Here is a 22,172-nt window from a genome sequence, read left to right as displayed (position 1 = left end):
CCTACAAGAGGGCTAGCCTCTTTACTTACCAATGTCTGTACAATGGCGTGGTTGGTGGCATTCATGTGAGCGTTGAGGGGAAAGGAACATTCTCCATCACAGTAGTTGGCTGCATACCCCTCTGGAGCAATGATCCAATCCTGACAGAGAGAGAAAATAAATTCTCCATGATACTGCCATAATACTGATCATGATCGTTGTCCATGATACTGACATGATATGGCAGCTGATTCATGACTAGTATTGCCACAACAATATTAGTGATTGCTAGGACTTTGTTTTGGAGTGTGTGTACTCAGAGAAAGGACACGACACAAAAGTTCAGGAGAGTTCGGAAAAAGGCAATTCCTCTGAATGCATGTAAAGGGGGGCATTTAACATTTCTTTCGCCATAGTAAATGCTGTATTCATGGTCACGAGAGGGCTGTTGTTTTTACAGGTGAAAGGGCAGGCCGGGGCATGAAGCCCCCTTTGATCTATATGTGTGCACGTGCCTGCACAGAATAGGTTCTCTACTGCCGTATTATCAATTTCCAGCAATGCACTATACTGGAGCATTCATTGTTAACCTCACGTCTTAGGACAAATCCCTACTGAAATGAACTCCCATCTGTGGAACCGCTCAGGGAGCAGACTCCTCTCTTTCTCTTCCTTCCTCCCCGACTCTTCACTTCTGCTTCTGTTTCTCTCTCTGTTCCTCTCTCTCCCCTTTGGTGATTTGTCTTTTTATTTCCTTCTCACCTGTTCTTTCTCTTTTCTCTAGCCTTCCTCTCTCCATTTGATAGTGTCTGCCTGCAACTACAGTACACTCTCTGACAGTGTCTCTCTCTGTGAAAAAAGCATGGCTTCTCTCTTTTCCTTCTCTTTTCACTATCTGTGTTTATCATCTTTCTATCGTGTGCGTGTGACCGTGAATGCTTGTCTATACTGTATGTACAGTATCTGTGTTTGTGAGCATGAGAGCATGTAGGCAGTCTACCTCTAGATGTCAGTGTAAACAGCAGACAATTTGGGTATGTTGTAGTCTTGTGTAGAGCACTGGTTCCCAAACCTTTTAGCCCGTGACCCAAAAGAGAAATTTGATGCGTCAAAATTGAGCTTGTAGATCAGCTATTTTCACTACCACTTAAACATTTGTTTTCTAATTTATGGAATTTCTTGGATTTTTCTTTGATTTCATGAACGTTCTCAAAACAATAATTGAATTTGTTTTTAATTCATGAAAATGTTTGCTTTTTTAGGAAAGTTTTTTTTGGGGGGAGAAACAGTGTTGTAGTGGGCCTCTGCTCTGTTCTGCTTCAGGACAAGGGCCTCCATGTACGCACACGCACGCACGCCTCGCTCACAGTACCATGGCGGTATCTTACCTGCCAACCCAGCTCTCTGAAGCTGACATAGAGCTCATGTCTCCTGCATGCTGTCTTCTGATCGCTGCTGTTGAAATCTACAATGGAACAACACAAAGTCAAACAAATCACATGTTACTACTGAGCTGGGATCAGTCAATACAATACAGGAGCAATGGTTGTCTTTTTTTCTTTTCATGCACTGTTCAGTGTTTAGTTGTTGTTTTCATTTTCTCCCCAATTTAGGCGTTGCCAATTCCTCCAGACCTGGCAACCCCTACTGTTTGGTCTTGGGGAGGATGTAGACAACCACACGTCTCCTCCGATACACATGGAGTTTCCAGCTGCTTGAAATGTACTGTAATTCTCCAAACTGTTAATAAATACTTCAAGTTGATTGATAGTTCAATCAATCAATCAATCAATCAATCAATCAACCAATTGCGTGCAATAGAACATGCTAAATGCTATGCCTCCCAGTTCCACTCCCAGGTGGACACTGGGCACTGTGGGCAGGTGCCCCAAACAACCTGTAGGAGTCACTAGTGCAGCAATCTGAGAACCCATCGTCAAAAAATAAAGGATTCAAATTTGCCAGCGAAAACAGCTGATGGATCCTATTGGTTCCCCAATCTGTGCGCCCAGACTCATTTCATTTGGAAATACACATTGTACTCTTTGCTGAAGAAAGTGACACTGAAAACCAAGCATGAACGAGTGAGTGAGTGAGTGAGTGAGTGAGTGAATAATCCAGTAGCCTAGAATTGCTGATAACAAGTTAAACTAGATTTGATGGGGCTGTTATGTTGTTGATGTGCAAAAATCCAATAAACAAAGTATTCGATCAGCCTGTACCTCGCATCTTTATGTTACTACAATGCTTATTTCTAAACTGAAATGTATTCAGATACATGTTTTAGTGTACAGGCTAAGTTTAAAACAAGTAATACACCTTCTTGAATGATATTCAAAACAGAGTAGCCATGTATAATCAAGATCTGAGGAACATATGAGCTAAAATCACACCTGTGAATACACTTTATTTATATTTATTCATAAAAGCTTGCCTGTGTCATCACACAGACCCCTTTTCCACCGGTTGGTTCCCAATGGGAACCGGTTCAGTTATTTTTCGTTTTTAGTCCATGAGCCAGAGCACCAAAATTGGTGGGCAAACTATACCCTATATTAAATTGTTTATAGGATCAATACAAGTAAATTAATATATGATAACCCTTCCACAGTAGTAGCTTTTTCGATTATTTTGCATATTTTCCTACATAATGCCTCATTTGCATATTTAAAAATGTAAAATTTGTAATACAATAGATCATTGGGTACAGTACTCAATTGGGGAAGTTTAATGGTGATAACAATCTAATATAGGTATGGTTTTGCCCACTCAATTCATAATTAGCGTTTCAATTTTGGAGCTCTGGCTCATGGACTAAAAACCAAAAAGAACTGAACCGGTTCCCATTGGGAACCAACTGGTGGAAAAGGGGCCACAGTGTTTTCTTTTTTCCATTAGGTCTTTTTTGGGTGTGTCCACCCACGCGTTCTGCACACAACACTTTATACATGGACATTAGAAAAGTGGTCCTCCAACATTTTTATGTCTAGGACCCCTAGATTGATGTATATGGCCACAGACACAGCTGTAGCAGGGACCCCCATGAAGGAAGATTTGTGTTAATCTTCTTTTCCTCAATAAAGTAATGTGACACATTGTGAGCTTGTAGACGGGCCATTTTTAGTAGCCGATATAAACTAAAGGCATTTTTAGTTTTGAGATCTTCAAAAATGGCAGATCTACGACCTCATAGCACGTCACATAACGCACTATGAGCTTGTCTATCTGCTATTATTTGAAGTCCAATAACACTCACATCAAGAACCACTGCTCTAGAAACTAAAACACCACTCGACCTGACAGACAACCTGCCACGTCAACTCAACTCAAACTCAAGGAAAGACACAACCCAGTTTTTATAGTGTCTTGAGCTCGTTAGCCTATGTAGTTCACCTGGTCTTCACAGGTGATGACACTCAGGGCTCATCAAGGCTTCAGGCAGAGGAGAGTGGAGATAAAGAAAGTTAGGTGACAACTTGGAGGGAATATGTCCACGGGTCATCAATATGTCCCTACATGCACATTTGTCTGTGGCAAATTAAAGATTTAGTTTTTACATAACATCATGAGTCCAATTACTGAATGTTAATCTGCAGGGTTTCTTCAGCATATGCATGCCACTGATTTACTATGACACTATGACACTTTATATTAATAATAGTTTTCTATTTATTATTATTATTTTTATAAAGTGTTGCTGAAGAAACAGTGAGGGCTTGAGCAGCTACGAGTCCGGTCCCTACTCGATGATTTATCGACCCACATGACGTCCCTCTGTCTTCCTATAGACGTTTTAACAGACGACGTCACACTGATAAGCACCAGCATGCGCGCGCATAACGGCAGCAGAAGAACTCTGCCTCTCAGAAGATGCAATGGAAAAGTTCTAACTGCACTCATGTGTAAAAAATGCCCCATCAAACTTTCAGTTGCTGTTTTTCTCCCAGTGTGGAGGAAGAATGATTAGGATTTGTATTGTTTTCTCTCACTCTTGAAATATACAATACATTGGTTTCTGTTGTGTGTGAACAATAATAGCAATTCAAAGCAGTTGTCCTCAAAACCACACCTCCAGTCGCTGTCATAAGAACGGGAGGTGCACTCATGATAACGGCAGCAGAGCCTGGTTGTCCTGGCTGCACGCACACCTGCAGCCCATCAAGTATAATTTATGCTTCGTCCCGCGGTGGTGTCACGCACGCAGACCTCTACGCTCACAACAGTCGCATCCGCGATGCGATGTGAGCTTGTATATCAGCTGTTCTCTGTGCGCAATACTGTTGCGCTTTGAAGTATATATGTCTCCTAGGGTGCACCTCACTAGCCAACACACAAGAGGAGGTTGAATGCACTGCAACCAGCGCTCCCCAAAACAACAGGTTTGGAGATCTGTTGGGAATTGATTACATGAAACAGTCACCCGTGCGCCCAGTGTTTGTAAACAAATAATTGGTCTATTCCTATTGATTGACCCACATGATGTCACAGCCCAGCAAGAAAATGGGCCCGGGTGGGAATAAAGATGAAACTGTGCACGCACACTCCCTGGAGGCCAGAGAAAGACCTCTGCCACAAAATAATGTTTCACATCGGCCTGTTATAGCACTATCAGGAGGCTTTGCTAAACATTACTCCTACAGACTCAAATCCAAATGCCTCAAATCATGAACGCAGTTTCCGATTGCTGTGAAACATTTGCTTGCACATTCCCACTAAGCCAAGGAAGAATTACTCACCCTTCATTTTTCAAATCAGCCTCATGGCGGCACTATAACAGGCCGATTATTTGATAGGCCACAATAAACTACCTGGCCTGTCGAGGCCTGTGCTCCAAGGAGCACATTTTTGTAGTTTATTAAAAAAGAAATTGAGTCATCTTCCTCTCTTTTCCAATTAGTCCCCCTAGTGCCCCCTAGCGGCCTCCACTTTGAAAACCATTGTTACAGAGGATTAAAACATTCTGAATCCACAACTGGGACAATAACAACAGGCCTCATGCATCACACTGGGTGGAGACCAGTATAAGGCAAGGGCGTAGACCTAAAGCGAGGGCCTTAAACGATCATGCTCTCATTGTACGCCGTACGTGCCTCTTGCGCTTTTTGCATGCATGCCTAATTGAATTCATCAGCGCTCGCAAGTTTGGCTGGAGCACAAGTGGTGACACAGTGACAGCCGTCTTCACGGTTCCCCCCTCGTCGTCCTGCCCTGGAGCTCCTTCTTAATTATCTGGGTTCCATTCCGTATAGCGTGGCCGCCCACCCAGCGGCGGGCGGGGCAGCCAGACACTGGCTGTCCCAGGTAGAGGAGGGGTTCTGTTTGGTTCTCCGAGTCAAGGAGGTCATTCCTGGCACGGGTCACCATGTTGAAGTCAAGAGGGTGACAAAGTCTTTCCAATGACGTTTCAAGTGTGCTCTCTCTCTCTCTCTCTCTCCCTCCCTCCCTGGGTGCTGTTGTCTTCACTCTTTTCTTCCAAATCCCAACACAGAGAAAGAGAGAACGTAATGACAGAGAGAATGCAGACTAAGATGCCAGCCAGAGTGAGTTGTTTACTCTCCAAGCTAAATGACCACGGCATGTGCAAGCGCAGTAATCACACCCATGGAGATGACATGCCCAGACCAGGGTCAAGATGTCAGGAGCCGTGAACATGTCTCACTGAGCTTAATGAATGATGCGTCTTCAGCGAGCGCTTTGCCTTAGCCAGCTGTACAGTAGCTTTTTAACACCATGCCGGTTCCAACTGTGCCCATACAGTACCCCCATGTCCTGCTGCCTGGACTAAGATGAGAGGAGGAGGTTGTATAGTGTCCATGCATGTTGCTTCTGAATCTCGTTTTGCAGGTGTGCATTCTAATGCTCCAATTCAATGATATTTCTAAGTAACATCATGAACAATCAATGTGTTTTTTTTGCTGTTCAGACTTGATAATCCAAATCTGATAGACCAAAAATCTGATTTGTTGTGCCGTGTGAAGTTAGCCTAATGGCCCTATTTTCGTCAGTGCCTTAACCCTTATTACTGTATATCCCTTAACGTCTTTGCCTTTTCTTTTTTTTTACTATTTTGAAAAACATTTTAAAATTGTTCAACTAACCGAGCTACATCGACACGTTGTGAGCTTGCAGATCGGCTATTTGAACTATTGTCATTCATTGTAGCTGACGCTCGTGGGCCTGGGCAATGCTATGAAAGATGTAATTCAACGTGATGATGACCTCATAATGCAATTAGTGCGGATGAATTCATATTACGACTCTACTGTTAACGAGGGCCTCTGTGGATTGGCTGGCGTACAAATAAATAGCTGGTCATTTTCAAAACCACTCACTGCATGTGTGCGTGCGTGCGTGCGTGCGTGCGTGCGTGCGTGTGACATACAGTAGAAAACCTTTTTTATGTTGGGTTAAAAATCAGACCGGTCTGAACTGAGTGGTGCTGTACTGTACTCGTGCTGTAGTACTGTGCTGTACTGTACTCGTGCTGTAGTACTGTGCTGTACTGTACTCGTGCTGTAGTACTGTGCTGTACTGTACAAGCACTCCTCCCTGGCATGTGTGTGTGTGTGTGTGTGTGTGTGTGTGTGTGTGTGTGTGTGTGTGTGTGTGTGTGTGTGTGTGTGTGTGTGTGTGTGTGTGTTAGGCTGCGCAACAGTGACACTTGGTGGTCAACAAACGCTATAACGCTATTTCCGTGCTTGGACAGACACGTACAGAGACACGTACAATGCAGGGACACACATGGAGTGGCTGCACCACTCCAACAAATGGGTGGTTCTATATGCACTGTATATTGCGATTGAACAGATGTGAAATTTCAGAGCCTCAATAAAAATACATTGAGAAAAAAAAGGACATCAGAGCAAGGTTAGGGAAGGCTCGTGGTGTTTTTGCAAGGCTCCATCCTATCTGGAAGTCGAAGCAGTACAGCCAAAGGTCCTATCTGGAAGTCGAAGCAGCACAGCCAAAGGTCCTATCTGGAAGTCGAAGCAGTACAGCCAAAGGTCCTATCTGGAAGTCGAAGCAGTACAGCCAAAGGTCCTATCTGGAAGTCGAAGCAGCACAGCCAAAGGTCCTATCTGGAAGTCGAAGCAGTACAGCCAAAGGTCCTATCTGGAAGTCGAAGCAGTACAGCCAAAGGTCCTATCTGGAAGTCGAAGCAGCACAGCCAAAGGTCCTATCTGGAAGTCGAAGCAGCACAGCCAAAGGTCCTATCTGGAAGTCGAAGCAGTACAGCCAAAGGTCCTATCTGGAAGTCGAAGCAGTACAGCCAAAGGTCCTATCTGGAAGTCGAAGCAGTACAGCCAAAGGTCCTATCTGGAAGTCGAAGCAGTACAGCCAAAGGTCCTATCTGGAAGTCGAAGCAGTACAGCCAAAGGTCCTATCTGGAAGTCGAAGCAGCACAGCCAAAGGTCCTATCTGGAAGTCGAAGCAGTACAGCCAAAGGTCCGACTGTACAACAGTAACGTAAAATCGGTGCTGATGTAGTGCAGGCTACGGCTCGGAATGCTAACGAGTGACAGAACTGGATATGCAAAAGATCAATGCCTTCCACAATGGATGCCTCCGTAAAATCTGCCGCATCTTCTGGCCTGAGAAGATCTCAAATAAAGAGTTGCACAAGATGACCAAGTGCTCCAGTGTTGTGTCGGAAATCAAACGCCGCCGTCTACGATGGCTGGGTCATGTGCTCCGAATGGCCCAGGATCAAATCCCAAAGGTTGCACTGAGATGGACCCCAGTAGGGAAAAGAAGTGAAGGTCGACCGAAAACCACCTGTCGACGAACTGTGGCAGCTGAGCTAAAGGAGATGAACACAGACGTTGAGGTGTTTGAGACAGGTCCCAATGGAGGCAGATCGTCGAAGCCTTATGTCCCACTTGGGACGAAGAATATTAAGTAAAGTACCGGTAAGTAATGAGGACGACTGGTGTCATTATTCTTTCCTGCGTGAACCTCTCTTCCAAGTGTTGTAACTGTACTGTAGCCATTACAGTTTCAGAAAGAAAAATACTTCAATGTGAGCGGTCCCCTATTCCTAATGGGACATTTTTATTCACTAATAAATTGAACTATACAACATATCAGGCGAGGAAAATGCAAGCACGCGATTCCCGATGAAGCCGGTCAATTTGACTGTGTGTGGAAGGAGTACCGTGCCAAAGTTTTGGGGTTGCTCTATGATAAAGTACCATAGTACTATACTAACTATATACTGTTGCCCCCAGCAGGGACAATCTTATCACACTGACAAATGTAACCATCTGATCGGAGGGGTAATTCGGTGAGAGACAGGAAGTGAAAGGTGAGACGGTCAGAGTGGTGTCGGGGGCTGTCAAACCGTAACTGTCAGATACCATCAGGTGTTTCCCCAGTTCTCTGTTCCTTCCTGTCTGTCTGCTGATCTGGACATATGCAGTGTGTGTGTTGTCCTTACGGGTGTTCACTGGTTCCCAAACACTGGGTCAGGACCAAGGTTTTGTATTAGTTTTTAATTACTAGTAGCCGGGGAGCCACAGGCCCAAAAGCTCAACGGTTAAGGATTAACCTGTGATGTCATGCTGTACTTTTTATTTGTGTTTTCTCTATTCACTTGGTCATTAAGGTCCACAGAATGAGAGGACCTGCTCTGCCCAAAACATCGCGAAAAAAAGTTATTTTTGTATACCACACCATACTGACCATAGACAACCAATATAAGGCAAAATTTCCCAAATTTCATCATGCTTTAAGTAGCATGTGACAATTGTGACATGTCAAACTGGGCGGTTTTCATGATTCTGAATCCATTCCAAGCATTTGTTTTGCACGAAAAACGGCCATAGCCGTCATCACTAATGTGATGAGGTCAGCACAAAAGTGATGAGGTCAGCACATTTGGGCACATTTTGGCAAGTGGCTATGGCCGAATTTAGGCCAAGGAGTGTTTTTCATGCAAAACTAATGCTTGCAATGGCTTCAGAATCATGAAAACCCCCTAGTTTGACATGTCACAATTGACTTCCTCTTCCAGACAGACATTGAGTGAATTATAGTATGATGATATGATTATTATTTCAAAACATTTTCAAAAAGCTAATATTTTCATGAAGAAAAAACTAATTAAATTATGTTTTAATCAATAAATAAAAGAAAAATCTAAGAAATTCCATAAACTAGAAAACAAATGTTTAAGAAGTAGTGAAAATAGCCGATTTCTGCGCCGTGTCGCCCCGGGCAAACATCACATTTCTCTTTTGAGTCACGGGCTAAAAGGTTTGGGAACCACTGCCCTAGTGTACTGTGTGTGTGTCTCTATGCTTACATGCAATCATGCATGAATTAGTTATGTCTGTCTGTCTGCATGCAAGCATGCACGCACGTTATAATATAATTATGATTCATATACATGTATGCAGAGTCATGTGCCCCTGGCCTGTTTCTCTCTATGGGTAGAATGAAATGTAGAACACCTGTCAAAGTCTTCAACAATACTAACACATTGGTTTGTATTGTAGGACAGGAAATGTGCAAACGTGGAATAAGCATCACTTTAAGATTTAACAAGGGAAAAAAGCACAACATTGCAGCCTGCGGCACATTCTGCAGTGTTTTACTACTATAGACTATTGCTATCCAACACTTTTCTTTTGTCCAATCTGTATAGTTAGAGTGGTCTCTCTGCTCTTCTATTGAGACATTAATGGTCCCACCCAACCCTGTAGTTGGTGTCCCTTAATAGCTAAACAGTAGAAATATTGACATTCACGTGGGGGACCAGGGTTCAAAGGTAGGACAAGAAAGATACAGGTTATAGCTTTTCTGGGCTAACATTCAGCCAAAAAAATGCATATTTTGAGTTTGCAGATAGGCATTTTTTCCCCATTTGTATCCCAACCTGGTGAGAGCCGCGAACTGAGCTCATGCTTCCTTCAATGCATGAGGAGTTAGGAGCTTCTTAGCTGACAGGGGGGAGTTTCCCCGGTAGGACGTATAGCGCGTGGAAAGAATACGTTATTCCAATCAGTTCCTTTCCCCTCCATCAGGTGCCCCGACTGACCAGCATAGAGACCAGTTGATTACTGCATGTGTCTACCCTAGGGGACACAGGAAGAACATGCAAACTCCACACAGAAAGGCCCTTTCGCTAACCTCACCTAGGATATGGGCACTGATGACGCGGAGGAGAGAAACAGATAAGCTCTTTTTGTCAAAGAAAGTTTGTGTAGAGCAAAAACAGGAGGGGGCCTGGTATAGAGCCCTTGGGAATCCAGTCAACTAAGGGTTTACGTGGTTGAGAAAAGAATTCCAGGGCTGAAAGAAAACTTTATTGCACTGTAAAACCTGCACTGACTGTCAAGTTCTGACAGAATGTAGTAGACAGTGTCCTTGAGAGGTGTGTGTGCACTAATAGTTACGGTGAGTTATGGTTTTGCATGCATGGTTCAAGCACCTCACCGCTAGAAGGCCCCAAACAGACCGCTTTTCTCCTTAATCTAACAGACTCCCGTCAACTTGGCTAGGAACACGTGTCGACAGGTTTTTTTGTAAACATTTCAGACTGTCCACACTGCTTTCAAACACTGTCTTACACGCTGCTTCAAAACCGCACACACCCATATTATTCACCCAAACACGGACCCCCTGCTCCGACGTGTAAGCCCAGTTTATGGTGCGTGACATGCAGCTCCCTTAGCCAAATCCCTGGGTGGAGAAGCATGACTGAAGCTCCGCGGCTGCTCCCTGTCCTCGCTGGCTGCTTGGATCTGTCCCACAACAAGCCAGACTTCTACGTTGGTAAGCTAATGTTAAATGACTAATGATGGATCAGCATGTAATGGAGGCGTCTCGACTGCAGGCCTAAAAAGACAAAACAACTGACCACACCTGACTAGTGTGACTGGGTCCTTCAGGTTCGATCACAGATCACTCTATACAGCATGCTAGGCAACAGATTTGTGAATTTATACACAGACATGGTGAAGATAATATTTCATAGCCAGAATTGTTCGTGATATACAATGATATCAAATTAGCTTCAGGTAAAATAAGCTTTGCTTTTATGCAGCTACAGTATAACCACTTGCCTGCCTCCCTGCCTATACATACTTCGTTGTAAGTCAAATGGCCGAATGAAAATAGCCGATCTACAGGCTCATAACGGGTCTACAAGCTGTCTACAAGCTTGTAGGTCTGCTATTTTCGCCGAATGTATGCCTATTCCGACATGGCCAGAACAGGCACGCTAGGGTAAATGTGGTTAAAGCCAAGGACAAGTGAGTCCAAAAGCTCACCCTCCAGGCGCAGGCAAAATATAGCCTGTCTGCGCCCGGCTTCCCTCCCCCGAACATGACCCAATTTGTGTCAAGTGTGTCGAATTGTGTTGAGTGTTGACACATGACAAAGCTGGATGCACCACGGAGGATTCTAACCCCCAGACTCTGTGGTGGTGGGCAGCTACTTTACCACTGCGCCACCCGAGCGCTCAAGTTTTAAAAACTGAACGACGCTGCTGACCATGACCCCTGCCTACCAAATATCTTCTGTAAAACCAGAGGATCACGTGCTTCTCCCACAAAAATGACTAACATTCTAACATCCGAATAAATACCTGTGCATGTCAGCAGTCAAAGTGGGCCTTTGCCTTGTTACCCCTGAATCGCTATTTGACACATTTTTTTATTTCAGCTTTTTATATATTTTTGTCTTTCTCTACGTTTGTCTCTGTTTTATCACTATTACAGACAGATACTGTACACATTCTGTAACACATCAAGGCCTCTCTCTTTTGCCCTCTCTGTCTCTCTCTCTCTCTCTCTCTCACACACACACACACACACACACACACACACACACACACACACACACACACACACACACACACACACACACACACACACACACACGCACACACACACACACACACACACACACACACACACACACACACACACAGCTCATTTTCCTCACACCTCTCGGCTCTCTGTCCTTACAGCCATCAGTATTTACAGTCTGCGGGCCTCTTTAAGAGGAATAAAGCTGATATTTACCGTGGGCTTTCATTGAGTGTAAAGGCCCAGATTTGTGGTGCCCATAAACCACATCTCCCCTTCCTGCCTGTAAAAGTTTAATGCCACACAGCTACCGCTGAGCACGGGCTCCCTGGAGGCCTCCATACCTTCCCTTCTTTTTCCTTGAAAGAGAGCGGAGGTGGAAAGTAGAGAGACATTCGCAATTACTCATATTCTGTACCCCAGCAGCCTTTTTGAGCAAACCCCCATTTTCTGGGTGATCTAGGTATTTTCTTCTTTGAACAGAGTGAATGTTCATTCTAGAGACAACATAAATGAATATGGGCAGTGTAGCTCTATTTCACACAAGCTAACGCTAACTATGGGTCAACCTGACTCATCTCTGTGTCTCTGTCGCCTGTGTGAAACAGAACTAAAGCACCTACCTAACCCCTCTATACGTAGTTAACTAGCCACAAATTGACTATTGTTCCGTAGTTTTTTCCCTCTACACCATGTGATGTATTGCCATGCGTTTTGTTCTTGCTTAAATGTAAATCCCTCTGGATTAAAAGCGTCTGCTAAATGCCTAAATTGTAAATTGTAGATGTCACATAGGAAAAATCTTTAAAAAATGATCAACACAATTCAACAGATTTTAAGATGTGGGGGGGAACAAAGGCAAAAATAGCAGATCTACGAGTTCACACTGCATCATTATGTGACGTGTTTTGAACTTGTAGATCTGCTATTCGTCATCTTACTTACTTAGTCATACAACAAAGTATATAGGAATTAGGAGGTTAAATGACAAGATATCACTATCCTTATGGGAGTCATTTGTGGTGTAATGGGTATGACTTTTACCGAAGTAGAAATTAATTGTAATTACTCCAATGACATTTTAATAACCACCTAACTATATCTTGATATCTCTTTAATATGAACAATTAAGTTCAATTCTCTATGCAATGCAGCGTCTATATACGACCTGTATATGAGTGCTTGGATGATATTACCCCTGAACTGCCTTATGTTCTGACATGAGGAAAAGGCAGTCAATCTCATTCATCACTTGTCATTCTGAAAATATAACAATCAAATGGTGCCAATTTAAAGTTATAGTGTGTACCACAAAGGAATGTGTGTGTGTGTGTGTGTGTGTGTGTGTGTGTGTGTGTGTGTGTGTGTGTGTGTGTGTGTGTGTGTGTGTGTGTGTGTGTGTGTGTGTGTGTGTGTCTGTGTGTGTCTGTGTGTGTGTGTGTGTTGGGGGGGACGACATTAAAAAGCCAAAAGCCATTTTAACCCTGGCAGGCCTCTCATTCTCCGGAACCACACACTGGTCATACTGTAATTCCAGTTTGCTCCAGAACTTTGTCAAAACAGGAGCCATTTCGGGTGGTAGAAGAAATGTTCACAGTAGCAATTACACAAGCTCCTGTGGAGGTGGCAGTGACAAGACGCTTTGGGCATGCTTAGCATGCAGACAGACCCCTGTGGGCCAGAGAAGATCGCTGAGTTTTCTCCCCAGATGGACAAGAATATGGCAAAGTAGGTGGACAACATTTCAAAACCCCAAACCCGGACCCTTAATCACTTAAGTTTTAAATATTGAGACAAATTATATATTATATAAATCTATGTTCACACATTACATCCCGAAGCAACGTGTTCATCATCATCATACTTTTTCGACCGCGGTCGAGATCATGGATTTCACAATACCACGCCAGACTTTCCGGTCCTTCATTGCCATCCCTAGTTTCTGCTTACTGATACCTCTGGTCTGCTTTGAGGCAGGATTTCAAAGAAGAAGGGAAGATATAACCTCATTGTCAGCTCTGTAGCAGTGGCCGGAAAACTGTGTTCTTCTGGATCGGACTAGTATAGAAACACGGGGAAGGTTGCCGTATATTAGATCAGTCGATGGGTGCCTCTTTCAAGACAGGTTTTGTTCTCATTAGAACGCGGGTGTAAATGCCATCCGGCAGCCGGTGAAAACTAGAGTTCTCACCAGGGCCTGGGCCCTAACTGGGCCCTAACTGGGCTGGCCCGAGGCCCTGCCTGGCCTTACTAATTGGCACACATTTTTCGCCCTACCCGGCCCGAAAACGTAAAAAAAGAAAGAAAAAAAAGGTCCATATATGGGCATTCCCAAACCTGTAGTTTCAGCGCGACCTCGCCCTCAGCGCGACTAATTAGATGGTCATCATTAAACAGCAGGGAAGATAGATTAACAACCCCCCGACCCCTCCCCCCCCCCCCCCGCATGGTGAACTAAAATAATATTAGAGACCCCACGCATCATTTGTCTGGACTTGGGACACCCAGTTGAGAAGTGAGAACGGGACAACACTGGAGAAAATGGGGATCTGGCAACACCGACGTCTTATACCCCAGAAGAACAAGGCGATGGAAGAGTCTCCCAGCCCAACGTGACCACACAAAAGCAACAGTGTCAGTCCATGCCATTTCTCCTCTCCCTGCATCCTCGGCTCGCCCCCCCCCCCCCCCCCCCCCTCCCTCGTTACGCAGCACTCCCCGCCCTCCGACTGAAGTTTATCTTTCTTCCTGTCTTTCATCACAGAGGTTATTAAACCCTGTGAGGGAGCTCCGCCATGTCTAATTACTCCGACGGTAAACAAAAGGAGCTCGATGGGGGGGCGGGGAGGAGAACAGGGCGGGAGGATGGTGGTGGGGGGGAGATGAAAAAACACAGCTGGCTGAGTGCCGTGTTATTATAATTCTTTAAGCGATACTGTTAGCGTGGTCAGTCTTTTAGCAGGCGGCTAATGACTGGCTAGACCTAATTACAGGCCACTGGTGCTGCTCTGGGACCTAGTACTCTCCATCCCCCGGATGGTCGTTATACCACCCCCCCCCCCCCCCCCCCCCCCCCCCCCCCCGCAGCCACAGCCCGGACCGACTCCCATTACGTCCCCCACGCGCTCTCTCTCTCTCTCTCTGCCCCACAAAAGCCTCAATTACCTTTAGAGGTGTCGTATTGTTCTTTTGGCTATGGTACAGTATGGCCTTTTTTCACTTTTCCAAAACCAGGGAACACCCATTATTATACAGAGATGTGTGACTGGGTTTGTACTGTAATGGTGCTTTTCAGAGAGGGCGTTTAACAGGGAGAAAAATCCCCGTTCTTGACACGATATTAAATGCATCCTCCTCACCGTTCACTGCAGATTTTGTGAAGAGAAGTAGGAACTTATCTTGCCCAGTGTGCTATATAATCCTGGACAAATCACCTGTGTCAGCTGCACAAAATAACTAGCATGATGGGTTGTGCATTATTCTTTAAGGAAAACCAAACAAATTTGCAAAATATATCCATAACAATGCATTATGTCTTATGAAATTAAATGTATTCTTACATTTCATGTACTGTAAGCATTGTGTTAAATACAGCTCAGCGAAACTGAGAATGAAATTGAGAAAACAGCATGACAAGCCTTATTTGGGGAATATAATGTTTAGATAGTTTTGTTATGCTGGTAAGAATAGCATAGAGACAGGGAAAGTGTGAGGTATTGCTTGGAAATTGGAGACATTCTATACATTTCTATGCAGGTTTTGTTCATGATAAAATGAATAGAGAACCAACAGGTTTCTGCTTGCTACGGCGGGGCCTCTAATGGGCAGGTGGGTGTTTGTTAGGATAATAGAATAGAGATGAATTATTAGTGAATTACCCCTTGAAGACAAAGGGGGGGCAACGTCCACATTATGCTTCTCCCCCTGAGCGCACCGCAAGATGGATGCTCCCCCCATCTCTCCTGTCCTCCCTGTCTCTGGAGTGAGTGATGCGCTATTGGAACCATATGCCCTACTGAATTCCTAGCGGATCCTCCCCATCGCGTCCAATCCCAACATGCCCTGGCCTCCACTGGCTGCGGACACACGGCTGTCGCAGGGGGGGGGGGGGGGGGCTTGGGGGGGAGTGTAGGGGGGCCTCCCCGCTTCCTGTGTTGGATCTAAATATTTACACTCCCTGCCGTCCCGAGCGGCGAGGCGGAGAGGTCTTGATGTTTTGGGTTATGTAAAGTCCAATCCACCAGGACACATATTTAACAGATTGTCCTTGTTAGAGCCTCTGAAGCAAGCTTCACACTCGGAGAAGGTTTTCTCATCTTCCTCACCGGGGAACACGGAATGGATGGAACAGAACAGAAGTGCAATATGGCCTGTACTGTATATTCAACTGTCATCGTCACATTTTGGTAACACTTTATAATATTAAAAGCCAGCAATATTACACATCCTGTGTATGATTGACACAAATTGTTAACCAATTCCAATGCTCCCTCTATATGCTCTATATTGACATATAAACGTGTGATATTTTATAGTTTCACTGATGAAGAGAAGAAAACACACTAGCCTATTATACCTATATTTCAACAGCCTTAATTATATGATGAATAATCCCATTATTAACCCAGGTGAAATATGGGGTCGAGGGCAGGAGGGCAGGATGACGTGGCGAGGATGCTGAGCTGCACATAAAACTTTCATTGTGAGGCTGTGGCATGTGTATCACTCATGTATCAATATCATATCTTCAAGACATCTTAACTTAACCCATTTTGGGCGAGAACCCCTTTTGGTGTTTCATTGTGTTATACTTTAGCTATTGAAAAATAGCAGATCTACAAGCTCATAGCGCGGCACCGAGTGCCGCGCTACGAGCTTGTAGGTCTGTTATTTTTGAAAAATCGTGAAAATGCTTTCATCTAATGCAATGACTGAGGACGAGCACAGCAGGAATTTAACCTACAACCCCTTGTGATAGCAGCAGCGTATTATAACCCGCTGAGCCATGTGCTGCAGGGAGAACCACTGTGCAAACAGAAAACGGAGCCAACAACATCTCGGTGACAGCTTTTTCGAGGAAATGTAAAGACTCAAGATAGTAGCAGCCCCTGACAAAAGCTTCTGTATAGCGTGCGGATGGTAGAGTGATCAAATGATATAGCTGAAGCGACAAGACGGAGGTAAATCACTTGGCTTCCGCTATAAACTCAACAGTTTCAACACAGACCCAGGGCTTTCTTTATATGAGAAATGAAATACACATATGCTGAATGTGTAGGGCTCCGCTCTGATACAGCCCAGCCAAGATCCTGTTATAATGGCTTAGTGTTAGCGTTCAACTCCACCTGTCAAATTAGCAAGGGATCAGACAGGTATTAGCCAAACGAGCGCTAGCCTGGCACTCGCTGCTAGCTACACAATGACGCATCGCGGCGGCATCAGCTTAGCTTCAACCCACTACAAACCTAGCCAGATTGATGCAGTGGGTGAAAGGTGGGAGGATTAGGGCTTGATTTAATTTCGAGGGGCTTATGCTGTTCATAACATCAGGATTATACCTGCTCATTGCATCTGCTGCTGAGTGGGAGGGAGGGAGGGAAGGAAGGAGGGGTGAGAGGCAGAAGTTGATGAGGGAGTTCAGCAGATGAGGTCACCTGTCAAGAAAGATTCTCTCCCTCTTTTCATTTTTCTCTCATTCTCTCTCTCGCTCCCTCTCTCTCTCTCTCTCTCTCTCTGACATCATAGCCACACCCCTTATCGGCATCTTTGACTTCATAGAAATCATGCATTTCCTTTGTCGTTCTACTTTTCTTACATTGAGTATGAAATGCTCTCTGTAACACTAATTGTCTGTCTCGCACTGTCCAGTCTTTGTCTTTGACTGGAAATAAAATCCCACCCATCCTCTCGTCCTTTGGTTGGAGGGATGCCGCAGACTTCCCCAATCAGATGCTTATGCTCTAAAACGCAATAGCAGCAGGCAGGCCGTTTTCCTACCCAGGATGCAGGTGTTGGGATTTAGTCAGAGCTGAATGTGAGGCGTGACACGTTGATGAACAGATACATCCATCACGCAAGGAACTTATTTGTATATGGCTGTTACACTGCAGGAGAGGGAGGGGCCCTTTTGGGTAAGGAAAATGGAATAACGTAGTATAGATGTATTTTTGGGGTGGGGGGGGGGGGTGGGGGGGGGGGGTATGCGGGTGCAACAATGGCTACTACTCTATTCATCTGCCCATGCATGTCTGGATCCAGTGTCTCTATAATAAAAACACATTTTGGACCTTATTCCATGGCCAGGAATGTCATCTGATGGGAGCTGATTAGAGGAAGATCCTACCGAAGTCAGGTCCAATTCATCAAGCCTCTCACAGTAAGATAGCCCGACCACACTTCAAACATATGCACTGATGTCTGGGTTCATAACATGAACCCTGAAGATCAACTGTATCTGGGTGAGACGTAGGGCTACGAGTCGTATTAGTCGGAAATAATCTATAGTCGTAGCCTAAGACTATAGATTATTTCCATAGCGATTATTATATTGATTACTTTTTCGAAAACTCGATTAACTTCTTAAGCCCTGTTTCATTAGCCTGGAAACCAGACAAATCTGCCACTGGAGTGCCACAGGAGTTTTGGGCGAGACTTTTTTTTCCTCCTTTTTATGTTTTTTTTTTTGTGGCTTTCGCCTTTATTTATATTTTTGTATGGAGGGACAGACAGTAGGCTGACAAGAAATGGGGAGAGAGATGGGGGTAAAGATGCAGTAAAGGCCGTCGGGATCGGGAGTCGAACACTGCCCGACTGCCAGACTGGATTACCAGCCAAGGTGCCTGGACCGCTGAGCCATGGCCATGGTGAGACTTTTTTGATGTGACGCTGGAATCTGTTTGTAACCACCCCTTGGAAATAAATCTTCCACACAGAAGTTTCGCCCCTTGGAAATAAACCTTCCACAATAAAGTTCCAGACTAATATCTACGAAGTGACTAATATCTACGAAGTGAAATTAGTCTGACATTGCCAGGCTATTATTTTATACTTTGTACAACGCACAACGTTGTTGTGTTAAAATAGTGAAATTACCCGATCTACAATTATTGTAGATTTGCTATTTTCACTACTTTGAACGTTTTTCGTTTTCCTATATAATGATGCCCAAACTAGGGATATAGATTATACATTTCCTATAATCAATTAAATCCATTAGAGCTGAGACCCACTGACCTGCTGGGATGGGCCCTCGCGACCCCTCCTGCGGTTGTGTGGAGCGGTTGCGGTTCTGCTGCCTCCTCTTGCCGCCGCCCGTGGAGCGCGCAGAGCGGACGTGCACCTCGCTGACCTTGAAGAACGCCACCATGAAGGGCTGTTTCTCCAACGCGCCGTCACGACCCACCAGGCCCGCCTCCTTAGAGCTGATGCTTCGCCCTGTTGCGGAGAACACAGACACATCAACAATGTTCAGGGTTTCTGTGTTTCCACAACTTATTACCTATTTAGGCCTGACATCGAAATTGAGAAAATGTCTTCTAAAGCATGCCCAAATATGGAGTGTTGTGATGTCAGAAAAGGCCAGCTCCATATATGGACCCTGGACAGGGGCCCTGTCCAGAGCCCGGGCGGTTGTGGCGGTTCTAGACAACGGCACCGGGCACTGCACTCCCTTTGGGGGTGTGTAACGCGTGTGTCGAATTTGAAGTCGGTGGGGCGAACGGTTCTCGAGTTACGTGCATTACAGATGTACACACGTAAAGACAGACGTACAGACAGACAGACGTACAGACAGACAGACGTACAGACAGACAGACGTACAGAGACGTGGTGCATTTATAGATAGATTTGTCCAGAGTCCGAAAATACACCTGAAATGAATTGAACTGCACAGGTTGTTCTGATGGGGAAGAACATTCAAAGTGTCCAACCAGATAAAACCCAATACACTGGATGGACAATAAGAGCACCAAATCCATCCATCCATCTATCCATCCATTGGTTTTTAAATCTTACCACTGCTGGTCTCCACACTAATCTGCAGCCCCAGGTTGTGAACAGGACTCATCACCCACAGGTTGCTGGTGGCTGTGATGTCAAACTCCAACCAGCCGTCCTCAGCCGCCCACAGCCTGCGAGATTCCAGCAGGAACAGGTCTGCCTCTCTGGGAACATAAAACATGAGAGAGATTCTTTAAAGATGGAGTGCCGTGATTTTTGTACTCTGTTTTGTATGTGTCTACGTTAACATAACGAGTTAACATTACTCTAATAGACCCCCAGGTGTGGTTAGAATATTCAAATATGTCTTCCCTGTGTATTTTTGGTTTCTTCCTGAAAGCTGAAAGCCTTTGAGTCAAAAGGCCCAATCGAAAACACACCATTTTTGTGACATCATAACCCTAACCCCTCCCCCGTGCAACACACAGCTGTGGACGAGGTTTAAGTTCAGGTGGGTGGTGCTAAGGTGAAAACCAGGTATACTTAATTAACTGGTGGGTGTGGCCACATAAAAACATAATTTTAACACTTTCTGTACACGTTTTTGAAAAGAATCTTATAGTATAATCATAGTACCTGATGATAATGGTTAGGGTTCATATACTGTCAGTGGTGGAAAAGGTACTCAAATGTCTTACTTAATTAAAAGTTTCAATACTGCAACATAGAAAGTAAAAGTCCAGAATTCAAAATGTACTTGACATCAAAATGTACTTACAGAAGTTCCCATTTCAAGTTTTAAAATCTATAAAAATCTTTTGAAAATAGCAGATCTACATAGCAGATCTACATTGGGTCGCAATGCTACGCATTGTGATCAGCTATTTGGAATGGCCGAAATGTAGCCTACTGTATATAGGGCTGAAGTGGATAATGTATACTTTGTAATAATCAAAAAGTGGTAACAAAACAAAAAGCAACTAGTGGTAACTAAAGTTTTCAAATAATTCTAGTGGAGTAAAAGTAATCAGGAATTGGATCTGAGATGTAGTGGAGTAGAAGTAAAAGTATAGAGAGTATGCACATGCATGATTTTCCCACAAGGACACGCCCCCTCATCTAGACTGAGTGGCAAAACATTGAGCATGGAGTGTTGGAGTTTGGAAGCGCTCGTTGGAATTCACTCAACTGTTCTGCGTACCACCTGTTTCTAAATGTCACATAATGCAGGAGGCAGCAAAATGTTGTGTTATTGAAAACAAGCACTTCCAAACTGTGACACAAAATAATCAAATGCAGGGCATTTCTTGACAGAAAGTAGCTCATAACGTTTCTATGGTGGATTTTTATGAAACAAAAACTTTGCAGATAGAAAGAGGATAATTCAAGCTTTTCGTACAACTGCAATGTTGGTGAGTTTAACATTGTTTAATGCAATCAGACAGGACTTTTCTGTTTGGATGAATGGGCTGTCATGGCCAGAAAGTAGTTTTTTGCCACTCAGTGGCGTTCCCGCATAACTTCCAGGTATGATGATGTCACGCGCCACATACCCTCTATTGGAAATTGGAAATACTACTCCAGTAAAGTAAAAGTATCTCAAAATTGTACTTAAGTACAGTACTTGAGTAAATGTACTTAGTTACTTTCCAGCACTGAGTAGGAATGATTCAGAAGAAGGCCTGTCTTCCCTTCCCGCTGTCCCCACTCATTCCAGCTGTAATGACACAGCGTCGGGCCTCCTGCCACCACCACATCAAAGGACACTCCCGTCACCCAGGTGTGCTGGGAATGCCCCTGTAGTCATGCGCGGCCACTCCATCTTTATTGGTCATTAATGAGAGTGTTTCTGACAGCTTCCATATGTCCATGTGAGTCTCTGCTCGCTGTTTGAGACACACGCACGTTTGTATTCACACACAACCAAGTATCATTCAGGCATAACTCTAACGCTAACCCCTAAACTAGCCTAAAAATGCACACACATCGTTTTCTTTTTGTAAGCCTAACTCCACAAATCGTTTTAACCAGAAAACAACCATTTCTCTTGTGAAGACCAGAAACAATGTCTGCTGCTAGAATTCTACTATACTTGTGGGGACATTTGTACACACACACACACACACACACACACACACACACACACACACACACACACACACACACACACACACACAGACACACACACACACACACACACACACACACACACACACACACACACACACACACACACACACACTCCACCAGTAAGTTCACACATTAGACGCAGCGTGGGTTGGTGGGTAAGTGTTGCTTGAGCCGTTTAGCCCACAAAATGGCGGCGGGGGGGCAGTCATGAAGCCACCCGTAGGGTATGAGCTTCTAAAGCCTTACTGTAAAGCCTCTAATTCATGCTCCGTCGGTCCGTCACACACTCACTGTCACTCGCCTAACTCCGAA

The 22,172-nt window shown here is 44.6% G+C and overlaps 1 protein-coding gene across 1 annotated transcript in view; it reads right to left on the bottom strand.

Annotated features, from left to right (window-relative positions):
• Positions 1-22,172, bottom strand: part of bmp6 (bone morphogenetic protein 6) — a 67,880-nt gene that overhangs the window by 3,523 nt on the left and 42,185 nt on the right. Inside the window, exons 3-6 of the mRNA XM_079490100.1 lie at positions 19,806-19,954; positions 19,026-19,226; positions 1,368-1,444; positions 30-140 (exon numbers count right to left, since the gene is read on the bottom strand). Coding sequence (XP_079346226.1) covers positions 30-140; positions 1,368-1,444; positions 19,026-19,226; positions 19,806-19,954 — 538 coding nt within the window. The remainder of the gene's footprint in view (positions 1-29; positions 141-1,367; positions 1,445-19,025; positions 19,227-19,805; positions 19,955-22,172) is intronic.

The sequence above is a fragment of the Electrona antarctica genome (genome assembly GCF_951216825.1).
Source record: "Electrona antarctica genome assembly, chromosome: 20".
Classification (NCBI taxonomy): Eukaryota; Metazoa; Chordata; class Actinopteri; order Myctophiformes; family Myctophidae; genus Electrona; species Electrona antarctica.
Note: the sequence above shows the minus strand (reverse complement) of the source record. Positions and strands in the feature narration are given on the sequence as shown.